This window comes from Colossoma macropomum, unplaced genomic scaffold (genome assembly GCF_904425465.1).
Source record: "Colossoma macropomum unplaced genomic scaffold, Colossoma_macropomum, whole genome shotgun sequence".
Lineage (NCBI taxonomy): Eukaryota > Metazoa > Chordata > Actinopteri > Characiformes > Serrasalmidae > Colossoma > Colossoma macropomum.
Window position 1 is genome coordinate 12,243,335 of NW_023494787.1, and position 16,702 is coordinate 12,260,036.

The 16,702-nt window shown below is 38.4% G+C and overlaps 1 protein-coding gene across 4 annotated transcripts in view; it reads right to left on the minus strand.

Annotated features, from left to right (window-relative positions):
• The window catches only part of mrtfaa (myocardin related transcription factor Aa), a 62,138-nt gene that overhangs the window by 37,363 nt on the left and 8,073 nt on the right, over positions 1-16,702 (minus strand). For 2 of the 4 annotated variants that reach the window (XM_036566150.1, XM_036566148.1), the window contains exons 1-2: positions 3,431-3,835; positions 2,931-2,996 (exon numbers count right to left, since the gene is read on the minus strand). Coding sequence is in view for 3 of the 4 variants with exons in the window: in XM_036566148.1 (XP_036422041.1) it covers positions 2,931-2,937 (7 nt within the window). In the remaining variant the exon portion in view is untranslated. Of the gene's footprint in view, positions 1-2,930; positions 2,997-3,430; positions 3,836-16,702 lie in introns of those variants that run through there. The other 2 variants (XM_036566149.1, XM_036566147.1) reach the window with 2 other exon arrangements.

Here is a 16,702-nt window from a genome sequence, read left to right on the forward strand (position 1 = left end):
AAATCTGTATAAAATCAAGTTAGAATCTGCACTTTACACAGAATTTCACTGCTTCTTTTAATGAGCAACAAGTGACAAATAATATAAAACGCCACCACGTTATCACTGATGATCTATCGCATTAATAATGCTCCACTGTCTGAACTGGGCTTCCCCATTTGTTCCCTCGTCTGTATCAAAATGTCATCTTTACGATAGATTTCCTCCTCAGCCGTTAGTGGAGGCAGTTTAAAAAAGTAACTACTCAGTAGAAAAGTAGTTAACTGTTTAACTGCATCAACAGTGGAATGCCAGAATCAATTATTTATACATTATTATAATATTCAACTGTATGCACTCATTCTCTACCTATTTTCAAATGTTTATCTATTGCCTATATTCCACTACTACGAAACTGTGCTAAAATGTGAGATTTTACCAAATTGTTATGAGGACAGAATTTACATCCTTATTAGCAACGTTTATAAGAAACATTAATACGACAAACTGAAAGTTAAAACAGTTAAAATGCCAATGCAGTTAAAAGTGAACAGATCTAACGTCAGAATGCCCAGTCCAGGGTCAGTTCTGCTTTTTAGTTCATGGTTAGTGAGTTTTGACACATGGGAACCTGACCTCACCCCCTACACAGTCTTCACACGAACACAAGGCCCACACTGCTCAGGGAATGAATGTGTAAGTTAAATGACCCAAGGAATATGATGAGATAGATAGAAGGCCTAACATTCATCACAGAAAAACGTACAGTCACAGTCAAAAGCTTGATATGCCTGGTTGAATGTATGTGTTTTCATGATCTCTTGAAATGTAAAAATAAATAAATAAATAAAATATGTGTAGTCATCTGTCTAACAAACATTTGTTAATTTGTGAAAATACATTCACAATCTTCACAGGGAACAAGCTCCTGCAAATTGTATTCCACAATTTTTATGAGTTTAATATATTGGAAAAATAAAAAATAGTACAGTATAAAATGTGCCATAACTTTTGCACAGGCCACATTTTATGTTTTGTTTTGTTTCTTTCTCCAGTACATTTGTTGTGGCTCCTCATAAAGCTAAAGAATTAAAAAATGTAATTCATATACTTTGGATATATTATTACTATAAAAAACCCATCCATATAATATATTAATATACTATAATATTTTTGGATATGCTTTGAATATACTGTGTATTTTTCTTCACTATATGTGTGGTTTTATAGTTTTGATATCTTAATATAATTCTAAATTTGGCAAAATAGTAAAAATAAGGGAAACCCTTCATAACTGTACATATGGGGCCAGAAATAAGAATGTATCTGAGTAACAAAGGCTTTTATACTGCCCAACACTGTGTGCACTGTACAAACACTAATAACCTTTTAATGCTGAGGCTAAAAAACAGCCCTTTCTGTACTGCTTCAATTACACAAGCTGATTTATTTTGTCACACCCACTGTCAAGATGCATGAACTACTCTGGGGCAGATTTTAATAAGTTAAAGAGGAAAGACTCTGAATGGATTGTTGACAACACTAGACAAGTTAGGGTTGAAAAGCTACCCAAGGCCTAGCTAGAGACCTCAGTACTGCGTGCGTTCAATATGGCCGACACATGGCAAAGATGGCAAATTGGAAACGACGCATTTCAAACCTCTTGTCTTGCGAAAGCTGACAAGCGCTAGCCACCTCCGTCAGAGCGGATTGCGAGCGCGTTCTCCAGCAGGCCATCTACCCCATCAACGCTAACACAAGACGATTTCACATTAGCCTCGTCCTAAACGGTAGCCCCCCGTGAGCCGACAGCCCTCAATAGACGTCCTGCGCTTGGGTCATTCAGCCATGAAAACCAATCCAACAGATCAGGCCCAAGCATGCAGGCATGAACGCATTATTTGTGTTAGCATACGGTGCTGTAAACAGAGTCTGATTTAGCATTTCTTGTAGACAAGACGTAATGCGCACTGAAAAAAGTACTGCATTAAAACTAGTTGATTCAAATGTGGACAAAATTTCCACATGAATAAAAGACTATAAACACAATTTTGTCTTTCGGTTCATTTACTTTTGGCAGTAATTGTGCGAATGTAATATATTTTATTGATGTGGAAATGATGTAAACATTTGAACCCAATGAATCACTTGTTTTTTGTGACGTCATTCCCCTGGACTAAGAGTGACGCTATGACCTGAAATAGAGGGTTGCTTGTCCAAACAAACCCTCAGGCCTGCAACTGAGCTTGGATTCATTAGGTAAAGTCTAGCTTTTCCCATATAATGTATAAACACTGACATCTGGGTTTACTTCTTTAAGGTTAACTCCAGCCAAACGTAGGAATCGTCCACTCAAACCCAGAATGCAACTGACCCAATTTGCCCTTATATTCATGTTTTTCAGGGTCAGCAGAACAACAGCCGCAACAGTGCAGGTTTATGCAGTGAAGTAGTTCTGATTTGAATGGGCAGGTATTTACACTGAAACAGCGGAAAGAGCAACCCACAAAGCAAAGGAAGTGAGTTTTACTCAATCTTACGATCTACAAACCAAACCGGAGCTAGAGAGACAGGATGAGCTCCAAAGCCTGAATCTGCCATTTTTACCACTAGCATGCAGGCATTTACCTTAGTGTAGATAAGGATGTAGCTTTTATTGCTACAGCTTCAAAAACATCTATAAAGAAATACAGTGGATTACCAAATTTGAATATCACACGTTTAAGAAGTTCCTCAAAAAAACAAAAAAAAAAACAAAGATGAAAAAACCCAGATTTGGTTAAGGGCCTAGAATAGAACCTTGAGGCACTAATTTCCTCTGTACTGCAGGTAGTACACTATAGGACTGTGTAGGACTTGAACAGGAACTTGCAGCAACACCTGTGGACAGTGTGGACCGTGATGGTTTGCGGTAGTTCATGTTTAAAAGAAAAATGTGTTGCGGTACTTACGTGGCATGATCCCCTGGCTGACCAGTTCCTCCTGAGTGCGTCTCTGCTGAAGTTTCAGCTGGAGCACTGCAAGAAACAGGGCAAGAAGAGATTAGCAAAAGTTACACTAAGCAGCAACAACATCATGTTACTCAACATGCTGCATGCAGGTTTATGCAATACTTATACAATGCAAAGTTGAAATGCAATTACGCTGTTGAAATACTAATGTCCATAGTTTGAGTAAAGTACCCACAGTAGGGAAATGTCTGCAGCCATTACATGTCAATCACATGAACTCTTGCTCAGCAACAGAGGCTAGACATTTTGCCAGAATTAAACACATTATCATTTGTAAAACTACTCAAACTGATATGTATGTTCTACTTTCTGATATGTACTTTCAACCGCAGCTAGAATTTTCTAGCACTACTCGCAATTTGGTTGTTAAGCCTTGCAATTATGCTATCATGACACCTCAAGCCATCCTGAAAAAGGTTCAGAAGGTGGGAGATTTTTACCTTACATTGAGCTCAGAGAAATACTCCATTCAGATGCAGCAGCTGGTTAGCAGCTCTAACTCTCTCTCATGCCTCATGCCCCTCTTCCTACACAGTTTTTTGAGAGCAGGAGAGAATATATCATACAGGCAGAGAGAGAGAGAGAAAGAGAGAGAGTGTGTGTGTCACAGACTTCCTGTTCCTGTTTCTATGCTCTTTTTAAGAACAGAAATGAGCGTGTTAGAGGTTTCAACAGTTTGCTGGCACAGAGTGATGTTTCCGCATTGTGTTAGCAGCAGAAGTTATCACTAAGTAAGTTGGAAACAAGAAATACGTCTCAAGTCAAGATGCTCAAGTCCCGAATCAAGGCAGTCAAATCACAATTCAAGTCCCGAGTCAGTACAGGCAAGTCTGAAGTCGAGTCCAGAGTCCTAAGCAAGTCAGTAGCCATTCTTCAGCACATTCAATGTAATTTCAACACTGAACCCCAAAAATAACCTGTAATATAGCTTATTAAATGACAGCATGTTAGCAGTAAACAGTTGTATGTTAATGTTTTTTTTTATCTTCCAAATAAATGACTAAATCCATGGTACACAGATAACCATGACAGACAAAACAGGATACACAAATATAAGTGCAGCTACATGAAAATAATTTTCTTTAATAAAAAAATGCTAGTTTGAATTGAGTTTAGACAACAAACAACAGAAACCAAAACAACCATATCGGATAAAGTTTACAGAAGAGACCACAATATGCTGGTGAATTTGCAAAGCTGAAGATGGATTCTTATTCAAATTTTTCATTCCACCTTAAATGGGGCAACATTCAGGAATTTAACTACTGCCCCATGTAAGGTGGACAGGTAGATCTGAATATGCTAGTTAGCAAATAGCGAATTTGAAGCTAGCGAATAAAAGTCAGCTTCAGCTTTGTGGTGAAATTTGTGCTTGTTTTGACTTCATAAACCATTAAAATCACTCAAATAGAGAAAAATGGTAAGTTCAACTGGAAAGTTTTTCTAGTAATAATAATAAGCCAAGCATAAGCAAAGTAAACAAAGTTCACGACTTTAATTTTACATTTGTTGTAGTTCTGGCATGCCTAGGCCAGGCCACAAATCCATGCATATGAAAAGTAACAGACTGTAGAGAGTCCCATCTGCAGCCCGACACCTCTTCACACTTCTTTCAGTGTAGGTCTCGAGTCTTGTCGAGTCATAAGGCTCAAGGCCAAATCAAAGGCCGAGTCACTGGTGTTCAAGTCGAACTCAAGTTGCACATCTTTTTTGATTTTTTTGAGTTGAGATTCAAGTCATCAAATTTTTCAGATTCATGTCTGAAGTCACATGACTCAAGGTCACATCTCTGGTTAGCAGCACCTTGGAGGAGACACTCAAATTGACCACCACAACAATCCATATACTCCGGCAGTACAAAGGGTGAATGACATGTATTAGAGTTTGAACTTGAACCAGGCAGTTCCAAGTCCATTAGGCATGGCCAGATATACCACATGGGTGACTTGGGGGCTGCTCTGGGCCATCCAAAGGTTCCTCCAAAAAAGTGGATGGTTTTGAATGATTTTAATCTGTTAACATAACACTTTTTGAAACAGTTTATTTTAAATCTATTCACGCACCACAAGAGTCATCTTAATAATCCAGCCATAAAATCCAAAAAAGCATCATCATTGTGTAAATTTGGTAGACAGTCCCATCTATGTGGGTAAAACATAGATATGATCATTTTGACATATTGTTTTGGCATTTTATAGTGATACCTGACCTATCTTCACAAGGTTTTAGCTGAAAGGTTATTATCAGTAGATTTGTGGGGATAGAGCACTATAGCTGTAATGCCCAATGGCATGGCAGGATCTTAATCTGGCACTGCCATTAGGTCATTCCTTGTACATTACATGATGCTTATTTTGAAACAGTGCTGATTATAACAACCTCCACAAACATGCATCATCGCAGTCCATATAACTGATGCTGAGCTCGAGACAAAGACAATGCAAATAGCATCACCAATGACAGCAGTCAAAACTGGAAGCAAGAATCCCATAGAGACACTACCAGAAATTAGCATTATGGTAGAGGTAGATTTTTCCTTATGTTTTGGCTGAGTTTTGACATTTTGGCTCAAATTGAAGGCCTACCTCTAACAGTCACTCACCACTGTAATTATGAATTTATTAAAAACCTTCATTAAATTACTAGCCGCATGGCCACGCCTCCCACACTAAAATACTTTTGTATGCTGTTGCATTACCATTATCTTTCACTGAAACTAGGTGGTCTCAGACCATTATCCCTCCTCTACCAAACTTTACTGTTGCCACCATGTATTCTGGTAGGTAGTGTTCTCCTAGCAACCACTACAAACATCCATCACCGCAGTCCATATAACTGATGCTGAGCTCTAGACAAAAGCAATGCAAATAGCATCACCAATGACAGCAGTCAAAGCTAGAAGCAAGACGCCTCTGACAAGAAAAAGCAAGACATCAATTTGCACTAAATGCTCATAAATACTGCACAAGCTAAAGCAAACAGCTGAGTGCAAGTTACCTCAGAATGATTCTAGGTCATCAGTGTGTTTTGAGTATGACATTCTTGTAAATCACTGATATGAATTCTCCATTATCAGTTAATAACAGTTTTTGTTATTGTTAGTCTTACTTCTGAAATACTCTTTGATCAACATCATGGCCCATCTGAATTCAATGAAAATGTAATTTTGCCAGGTTCGCGCAGCATGTATATATTTTTGTGCTTAGTCTGTAGATTCCATTGGTAATCATGACCTTTGTGTTTTTCAGTATTTCAGTAAACTTTCCCATGTTTTACTTGTGTCACATGATACGATGCAAAAAGGTAGTATGTCTATTTATTTTTAAATGGGGAATTTACTAGTAAGGGGAAGCCTCAGGGACTTCAGAGAAGGCCTAATAATTTCTAGAAACTAAAAGCGTCTGTGATCTTTAGTTCCTTTTTATTCAATAGAATCTTGCTTGTATTCAAACTCTGCAAGTGTCATGGCACAACTCTTGTTTTGTTTGGTAGAAAAGGGTTACATTTTCAAATGCTGAGCAGAAACTTCTCAAACTTGTCTGTGGTTTCTAGGTAGATATAAATAAGCGAGCCCTCTGATTAGCTAGGACTTCGAAGCCAAAGAGAAGGCCTACTAAATTATACTAACTCATACCAACTATGAGCATAATGACAAAGTGACAGAGGAATCAAACTCTCACATTTTGATTGGCAATAGGTGGGACTAATTTTGGGAGAAACAACATCACTCTAGGTCTTCTGGAAGTCCTAGATACATCCCTGACTGTGAATATGAGTGGCAGTCTAATCAATGGAAAACTGTGGTGGCAGCTCTAGACCAGAGCTCACTATTTCACAGCTTACTGTGAAACTGCTGCAAGGTAAAATATATGCTAATATGTCTGTCACAAGCATTTGTTAAAACATGGATTGTGTTTACTATAGGACAGCCATTAGCTTAACACTAACAAACAATTAGAATCCCATAGGGATGCTACCAGAAATTAGCATTATAGTAGAGGTGGGTTTTGTGAGTTTTGAGATTGTACCTCAAACTGAAGGCCTAGCTCTAAAAGTCAGAGTTCACCCCTGGAATTACAAATTTACTAACAATCTTCACTAAATTATTTTGAGATAATTCATAGCTAAACTATATGGGCTTCAGTATGTGCATATCTGACCATAACACCTAAATGAGCTTGTCAGATATCCCATTCCAAAACCATGGGCAATTATATGGAGTTACCCCACTCCACATCCCCACCCCCCCACAACCCTGTCACCGAGCTATCACCAACAGTTTGTGGCAACGCAATATGCTTCCAATATGTTGGAAGCATACAGTGGCATCAGTGTAGAAGAAGACAACGCAGGAAACATAGCACTTCAAACGAGTGCTCATTAATTTACACAGCAGCAGGAGAAACCCGCCTCTGTCAGAATGGCCGTGAAGCAGACAGGTCACAAACAGCCATACATCTCACCCTGGCAGTTGGCAGTAACATTACTCCAACTACCCTACAGCCCAACACAGAACAGCACAAGCCACACATATACACATCCTCCAACTGCACAACAGGGGGACAAACCCTGAAAAACAGCCCCAGACAATTATCCCTCCTCCACCAAACTTTACTGTTCAAGCTATGTATTGTGGTAGGTAGTATTTTCCAGGCATCTGCCAAACCCAGATTCTTCCATCTGTGACGGGCCTGTGCCATTACAGGTGGAGTTGTAGTGGGTGGGTTTCATTTGTCATGACTGGCTCAACATCATGACAAATAAAAGGGAAGCACACAGTGAATAAATCAAAAAAATATTTTAATAAGAAGTAAACTTAAGGATCTGGTGCAAAAACCTCAAGGACAAAAACTGTAGGCCAAAATAATTTCAAAATAAACAAACAAACTCAAGCATAACTCCCAAAAGAAGAAAAGAAAGCCGATCCAAAAACCAAACTGCCCGGGACACAGAAACAACAAACAAAAGAGAAGCTCCCGCCACAAGCACACCACACAGGTGTAAGCAGTGTTCTTGATGAGGCCTTCAGCCCCACCCACTACAACTCCACCTGTAACGGCACAGGCCCATCATACATCAGACTGCCAGTTAGTGAAGAGCTTCCAGAGATCAGAGACGTTTCCACTGCTCCAGAGTTCAGTGGCTGCGTGTCTGACACTACTTCAGCTGACACTTGGTATTGCGCATAATGATCTTAGGCATGTGTGCAGCTGCTCGGCCATGGAAACCCAGTTCATAAAGCTGTCTGTGCACAGTTCTTCTTCGTGCTGATGTTTGAAACTGTAGTGTGTGATGCGACAAATGATAAGTGATTTGTACATAGTCCTGCTCTCAGAGTTACTTCATCTACCACTTTGTGGCTGAGCTGTTTTTGCTCCTAGATGCTTTTATTTCACCACAATTGCAGTTGACCAGGGCAGACCTAGCAGAACATAAATTTCACAAACTGACTTGTGGCAAAGATGGCTTTGTATGAACTCACTAGGCTCTTCAGTGTGACCTTTTCTACTGTCTGTGTTTGTCTGTGAAGATTGCATGGCTTTGTGCTTGATATTATACACTTGTTAGCAATAGGTGTGACTGAAATACCTGAACCCAGTAATTAGGAGGGGTTTCCGCATACCTTTTGCCATAAAATGTATGTTGGAGCATATATTGATTAATAAAATTGATTAATACACTTTAAAATTCCATAGCCTCTGTGTGTGTGTGTGTGTGTGTGTGTGTGTGTGGGTGGACATGTCCTTACTAATACAAACATTAATTAATACAAACACAACCAGATCTTATAGTTTTCTATACCTGTTATTTCATTGTAGTAGGCCTGGATACAACCTAAACAATAAAGTTTGTGGACACCTGCTCATCCAATGTTTCACCCAAAATCAAGAGTATTGAAAAGGAGTTTGTCCCCCTCTGCTACTCTTCGGGGAAGGATTTACTCTAAATGATGGAACACTGCTGTGAGGATCTGATTACATTCAGCAGGAGGAGCACAATTCAGAGCCGGTACTGATGTTGGATGATTAGTTCTGGATCACTAACGCCATGTCAACTCATCCCAAAGGTGTTGGCTGGTGCTTCATCACTCTAGAGAATGCAGTTCCACTTCTCCACAGCTCAATGCTGAGGGGCTTCATACCCCTCTAGCCTATGCTTGGCACTCGACATTGTGACCTTAGGCTCATGTGCAGCTGCTCCAGAGCATCCTGTTCTATTGTCAATGCATTTCTATGGAGACTATACAAGCTGTGTGCGCCTTTGAACTCCTGCATCAGCAGTGAGTGCACCTTAATGCAGCTGCACAAAGTAATAAGAAGGGGTGTCCACAAATCTTTGGACATATAGTGTATGTAAAAGGAAGGGTAATTTAATCAATTTTTTTCAAAGTTTCTATGTAATGTAAGCAAAGTTATTAGTGGTTTGATGTGAAATATTCTATTCTATTCAGAATTGTTAACAGTGGCAACAGGAACTAGACATCCTTAGTGTTTAATGCTTACTTTAAAATTATTCTATGAAATAGTTGCAAAAACATTACCTGATGCCTGACATTGTGAGTCTTTTTAAAATACTTTCATAGATAAATACATACATGCAAGGCATTGTAAGGTAAAATAGTCCCCAAACAAAACTCATTTGACTTGGTTTAGTGTTTGCTTTGAATAGTAAATAAAATGGCTATATTTGCGTGGTAGACATCACGATCCCTGGTACTAATCCCATAATAAAGAAATCGGTAAGACAATAAATCTGTCAACAATCCACCAAATCACATCTAACCACTCTGAATAACTTTGTTTACCTTTCAATGATTGAATTATGCAGACATTTTTTAAAATTGGTGGATTCCATTGGATGCCTTATTGGTTTCAGAGTGAATTAATTGATTTTGGATTACATTTCCGATCAGTATACAAGGCCATCATTCTCAATCATCTGAGAGAAAGAATACTGTTCAATGTTCACCCTTTATAACCCAATTAAGAAATATGTACAAATTCAGAACATTTACACTACTGTTTACTTATTAATATTAATCAGATACGTATTGTTTTTGGTTTTAAAAGGGAAATGTAAACATTTATTTAGTTTAGCATTTTATTATCACTTTTAGATATTTTATATATGTATATAATCCTATATTTTATTTATTGTATTCACTACTTGAACTTGTATTTCCTTTCCGCAATTTTTGGTGTACTTAAAGCTACAGTATGTAACATTTGTGAATTTGGAGACCTCTTTGGTGGAAATGTGTAATTGCATGCAATGTGTGGAAGAACAAGCAATGTGGGTTGTGCTTTGGACCCTTTCTTTGAGCAGACGAATCTGATGTTAAAAGAAAATTTTAACATATTAAAGAGACCTCGGTCAAAACTTTATGAAGGACTTGTCTCCCGAGGATGTGAGTGAATAATCTGTTATTGTCATCATATCTTTATCAGTAAGTATAATGTTGGTTTTGCGTTTGAGACCTAAACATACAGCCACAACTTTTTGAGCCTGTACAATAAAAGTCACGATAAAACGTAAAGAAGTATGGAGTGGTCTGAAAAAATCTGATGCCTCTGACTTTTAAATGACTATTTCAGGCTTTACACGGTGACTTGAGGTGCACGCACACTATTTTAAATGTGTTTTTCCTCCTGACTGCTACTTCTTACATAGATCAGCTTTAAACAGATATAACATTCATGGACATCAAATTATGCATTTGGATTCAATTTATTTTCATTGTTGTATGGCTTGGGTGCCACAGTGATGCAGTACGTAGTGCTGTTGCCTCACAGCAAAAAGGGCCTGGGTGATTCAACATTCCATTTTGTAGCTACCAAAACAATCATACCAGCACCGAAACTTTGCCAAATGTTTTCGTAGTGGCTGTTTCGGTAGTGACAATTTTAGCAAATTCTGAGCATAACTCAAAAACACTAGTCAATACCTGTCTAACAAACACAGCTTTGAACAGGTGAACAAATACAAAATCATACTATTTTTATTAAATTTACTTAATTGTAGTAATGATGTGTTGCGGTGGTGACAATTCTTAAGGCTACACCCTGATTTTCAGACTTTGGGACACATTTACTCCAAAACAATCCATGTGGCAGTGAGAAACAGGGATGCTGTCTCACTTTCACCTCTAAATTGCAGGGGTGTGGCTAAAATAAGGCTCCGCCCACAGACTAAAACTCAGTAGTTTCACTAGTGACAAGAAAATGTGGGACAGCATTTTTTGAATATATGATAGGAGCTATATAACTAATGTTATTATTATTACATTTCAACCACGTTCTAGAAACAGAACCAGCATCCATGTGGCTGAATTCAATGCAAAATCCATTGTTATTTTTAAACATGAATCTCACAGAGCTCTTGGTAATAATATACTGTGATGGGGAAGTGAGTTGCTTCCTCTACAAAGTCTTACCAGATGAGAGGAGATGTATGTGTGTGTCGTGTGGTTCACAAATGTGGCAGTCTGCAGCTGAGTGAGCTGACTATTTTGACACTTCTCATATTAGTGCAACTTCAGCTTCTGCCAACATATGCAAAAAGGAAACAAGAAGACATCCTTTGCAGAGATCACACTGCTTCACATTGTAATGCATAATTTCCATTAATTATTACAGTTAAAATATTGGGGAAAATAAATAAATGAAAGGTGGCCTGTAAAAGTAATGGCACATTTTGTATTGTATGTTTCATTATTTCCAGCAAATGAATAGAAAGCTTGTAGAAAAATGTCATATTTATGCTTGTTCCCTGAAGATGACGAGTTAATTTTCATGTTACATTTCATAAGATGACGTCTTATTTTTACTCAGAAAATCAACAAAACTTGATATGAACGAGGGTGTTCAAACTTTTGGATATGACTTTATTTTCCAATTTTGAGTACAGCAGTTTAGCTCCACCCACTTACGCTGGAGATATAAGGAGTGTTTCAGCCTGGAATCCTTTTCGATGGGGTAAAATACAGTGCAGCTCACACACTCACATGTTGTCATGATAGGCTTCTAATGATGTTCATGGATTTAATTCTCTATTTCTCATTTTTTTACTCTGATAAGCCTCTAACAGTCATCAGTTATCACTGGTTTATATAAATACTTATTTCCTGTGATAGATTCACTTCTGTTCTTTATTCGGTATTTACTGTTGTATACTGATTGTCAAAACTTCATTAATTTTTAATATTGATCTTGTTGTGTTTTTGTTTTGCTATGTGCTGTCAGCCAGAGGAGGTTGGGCCAGTATATATAATAGAGGCCTTTTAAAGATGAATTGTGAATAAGAGTTCTGCAAGCAGTGCTGTTTTTCACCTGTGCATGTGAAACAGGCTGGGGGACTTATCACAGACTGTAAGACTGTAAGGAAGTGCAGCCATGTTTCTGGACTTGGCCCACTCTACCAAGGGCTGAACTTGTGTATGAACCTATATTTACCCACAGACAGCTTACAGCACCTGCTCTGATACTAAATGTGTCTCTGAGAATGAAGTCACCCCACCACCTGTTGGGTTACTAAATTGTGGTCTGGCACTGGGTCACAGCAGCAGCTGCTGTGTTGCTAAATTGTGAGCTGGTATTAAATCACCAGCGCACCTGTCGGGGTGCTAAACTGTGGCCTTGGTCAGGCTGTTTTGTGCTTTTGTGTCTTTGATCCCATTAAAAAAAAGGTTTCTGTGTGGATGACCTCGGGTCAAACGGCTGTTTGTGGCGTGCACATACAGTTGGATGCAAAAGTTTGGGTACCCCTGGACAAATGACATATTTTGTTGATTTTTGAAGTGAGAAGAAGTAAACATAACATCTGCAGCAAACTTTTTTTTTCCTGCAGGCATTAATGCACGGTTACTTTATATTTAATTAACCTTAAAGAGCATGTTTGGTGTTTGCAAAAGTTTGGACACCCTACTAAAGCAGTCACCCAGTAACACCCCCTTTGGCAGATAATCACAGCTTGCAAACACATTTTTTGTAGCCAGCTAGGAGTCTTTCTGTTCTTGTTTAAGGAATTTTCACCCACGCTTTCTTGTAGAATCTAGTTCTGCAATACTCTTGGGTCATCTTGCATACACAGCATGATTAAGATCTGCCCACAGTTTTCAACAATGCTCAGGGGGACTGTGAGGGCTGTTCCAAAAGCTTTAGCTTGGGTTGCCTGAAGTAGTTCAAGGTGGATTTTCCATGCAACCTTGGTCAGATTACATTTTGTTGATTTTCTAAGTGAAAATAAGGTAACACATCCTTCGCTGAAAGCATATTCAAGTGCACAATTACTTCTTATTTGCTACATTTTACATGCTAGAAATAAAATAAAACCTAAAATGTGGCCTGTGTAATTTTATAATTTGTGTTTTATTTGTTTCCAATATGTTAAAGTCAAATAAATAGAAATGTGTTGGCTTATCTTCAGTTAAAAATGTCAATAAAACCCATCTGTTGTTACTGTTGTTACTAAAATTTCCTTTGAGAATAATAAAGTTTCTTTCTATCTATCCATCTATCTATCTATCCAAAGTATACACCTCCTCACCCAGCATTACTTTTCAAATCAAGGGTATTACTAGAGGGTTTGTGCCCCCTTTGCTGCAGTAACATCCTCTACTCTTCTGATAAAGCTTTTCACTAGATGTTAGAACATGGCTGTGAGGATCTGAAATTGGACTATTGGATGAATGGTTCTGGAACTATTAACAAACTCCACTACAACTCTATCACTCCAGATAATGCAGTTCCACTGTTCCACAGCCCATTGCTGGGGGCTTCATACTCTTCTTGTCAATGTTTCGCATTGGACATGGTGACCTTAGGCTCATGTGCAGCTGTTCCAGTGCTTCTCATTCTATTGCCAATACTTTTCTATGAAGATTAAACAGGCTTTATATGTGCAACTGAAGGCCTCTATGAAGTGCTCCTATATGGTAAGTGGAGCTGATTAAATGGACAATGCGTGTGGATACAAGGTGGCATACTTAATAAAGTGGCTGGTTGGTGTAATAGTAATACAGTTTTGGCAGCAAGCACAGCAATCTTAATAAATCTAAGATTTCTCCCTCACTCATCACCTAACAAAGTAACTCTTGGTGACAGGTGTGTATCTATACTGGTGACCACTTTGCATCTAGGACAATACATAGAGAAACTAATATTCATTTTATAGCCTATCAGTTATGAATTATACTCGATGAATGATATTTAATTTGACTAACTTATGGCGGCTGTTAAAAGAAAAAGCTTCACAAACTGTTTCCCTCATATCTTGTTGGTTTGTGTCTTCTGGGTTTTTTATATCTAATGTTAATAATGGTAAAATAGTGGCAAGTGCCAAAAAAATAAGTTTTCTTATTATACCCTGCATGTACATGTATGCCATGAATAAATTTAAAAAAATCTATTTTAGAACAAATACTTATGTTAAAACTATCCTAAAACAATGGCTCATGCATTACGCAGCATATTCAAATTTCTTGTAGCTTTTAGAGGCATTGGTTTTAATTGCCACCTCTGTGAACAATTCTGACTCAGTAATAGTCTCTTTTCATATTTCTGCATTTTTACTCTTGAAAGTAGTAACTGCAGGATAATGCTGCTTCTACTAAAGCAATAACAATAACAATGATGATGAGTAGAGCGCACACAGCTCACTCAAGTGTTTGAGTATGAAGCAAAAACAGCCTTATCTCAGTTTCAGTGGTTTGTCCGCTGACCATGAGCTGAGAAAAAAATTCAGAGGAACAGTTTTCATTTTGTGCCTCAAAAGCTGTCAGCATCTGAAAGAGCGAATGCTCGGCAAGGAGTAGATGTTTGTTCACTGGAGCCAGTGTTTGTGTAAAACATCTAAAGTGGCGCTATGGACCATGACAACCCGACGTGCCCCCCTGCCGGCATGTGTGCATGTTTAGCTTTTTGCCAAATAGTTTATTGTTAGCAAGCTGTTTCCACATCTCCAGCTAACATAAAACTTATCTAGTGTTTTGGTTATAGTTATTTTCACCTATCAATTGATTTATCATGCTGAAGAGGTTAGCTGATGTGACTGTACTCTGATAGCTGTGAAGGAACTTTTCCATGAAGCATTTATATCCTTTATTTAGTTTGGACTGCCACATTGTTGTGTGTTTGGCGTTCTACAACTATTCTGGACACATCCTTGAATTTCAATGTTGGCAACTATGACAAAGATAAAGTGACACACCTTTCTGTGGTGAGAAGTGATGCAAATACGTGTAAATGTCCAAAAGCGATAGTGGAACTTGTTTTATCTGCATTTACGCACTTCCATGTCTTCTGAAAAGGGTCTATTCTCTTTATTTCTGATCAAATCACTCTGAATGACTTTGTTTACATCTCAATAACTAAATTACGTGTAAATTATATAGAAATTGGGTGAACGTCCTCTTTAAAGTATCTGAATTTGATAATTAGAAAGGGTGTCTGTATACTTTTGAACATATAGTTTTCTATCTGATATTGAACTTTTGTGCAGTTGCTTTCAGAGCAACAACAATGCAACTACAATTGTCTTGACTTTGGACAGAAAAATTCTTCATATACAGTACTGTGCAAAAGTTTGAAAAATGCCAATCTTGTTTTTATTCAACAATAAAATCCTAGAAAATGCAGTAAACAGAAAAAACTGAATACAATCAATAGTAAGTGTGTCCGTCCTTTGCTTTTAAAACAGCATCAATTCTCTTAGGTACATTGGCGTGCAGTCGTTAAAGGTACTCGACTGGCCTCTTGAAGAACCTGCCACAGTTCTTTTGCAGACTGTGGCTGTCTCAGTTGCTTCTGTTTGAATGTAAATGATCAGATGCCTCTGTGATGGTATCATATGACGGATAAGAATCTGTCTGTCCTTCTCAGCAGTAAGGGGGCCATTCATTTTGATCAAATCACCAACTCCCTTTGCAGAAATTCAGCCCCGATCAGCAATGAACTTCCACCATAGTTCACTGTTGAATGCAGACACTGATCTACGTAGAGTTCTCCAGCCCTTCAATGGACAAACTTGTCCAGAGCACCTCCTGCCATTCCTCTTGTTTTTGTGCATAGATGAGTAGCTTGGCTTTGTTTCTCCATTGGAGACATGGCTTTTGATCAGAACTCTTCCATTAAGACCACTTCTGTCAAGACCTTTCTGGACTGTAGATTGGCATGGAAGGGTCCCAGTGGTTTTTGCCACTTCTGAGCTGAGAACAGTGTTGGACCATTGACTTTGAAGAAGAGTAAGCCTGATGCACTCTGACCACCTCATTTCTGCTCATCAACTTTGCCTGTTTTTTTGCGCTTCTGTAGAAGAGCTTGGACAACACATCTGGAAACACCGGTCTGCCATGAAATCTCTGCTTGGGAGAGATCTTGCTGATGCAGGATGACCACCCTGTGTCTTATTCCATTGGTCACTCTTGCCATTGACTAAGATTTGAAGGTGAAGCTGTCATACCATAATATTACCACTTTAGCATGGTTGTCCCTCACCTGGTTTTTTCCCTCTACACAGCTGTTCCTTCTTCAGTTAATCAGTATAGTTGAATCTACACATAATGTCATTGATCTTCTGCACCTGTGTTTTCACATTTGTAAATGTATTTAGAAATCTCAAATATCGCATTGTATACTGCTGTGAAAGAGGACCCACAGCTTATACACAAGTTGTTGTGCTTTATTAACCCCTTAAATGGTCAGGGCCCACTGGAG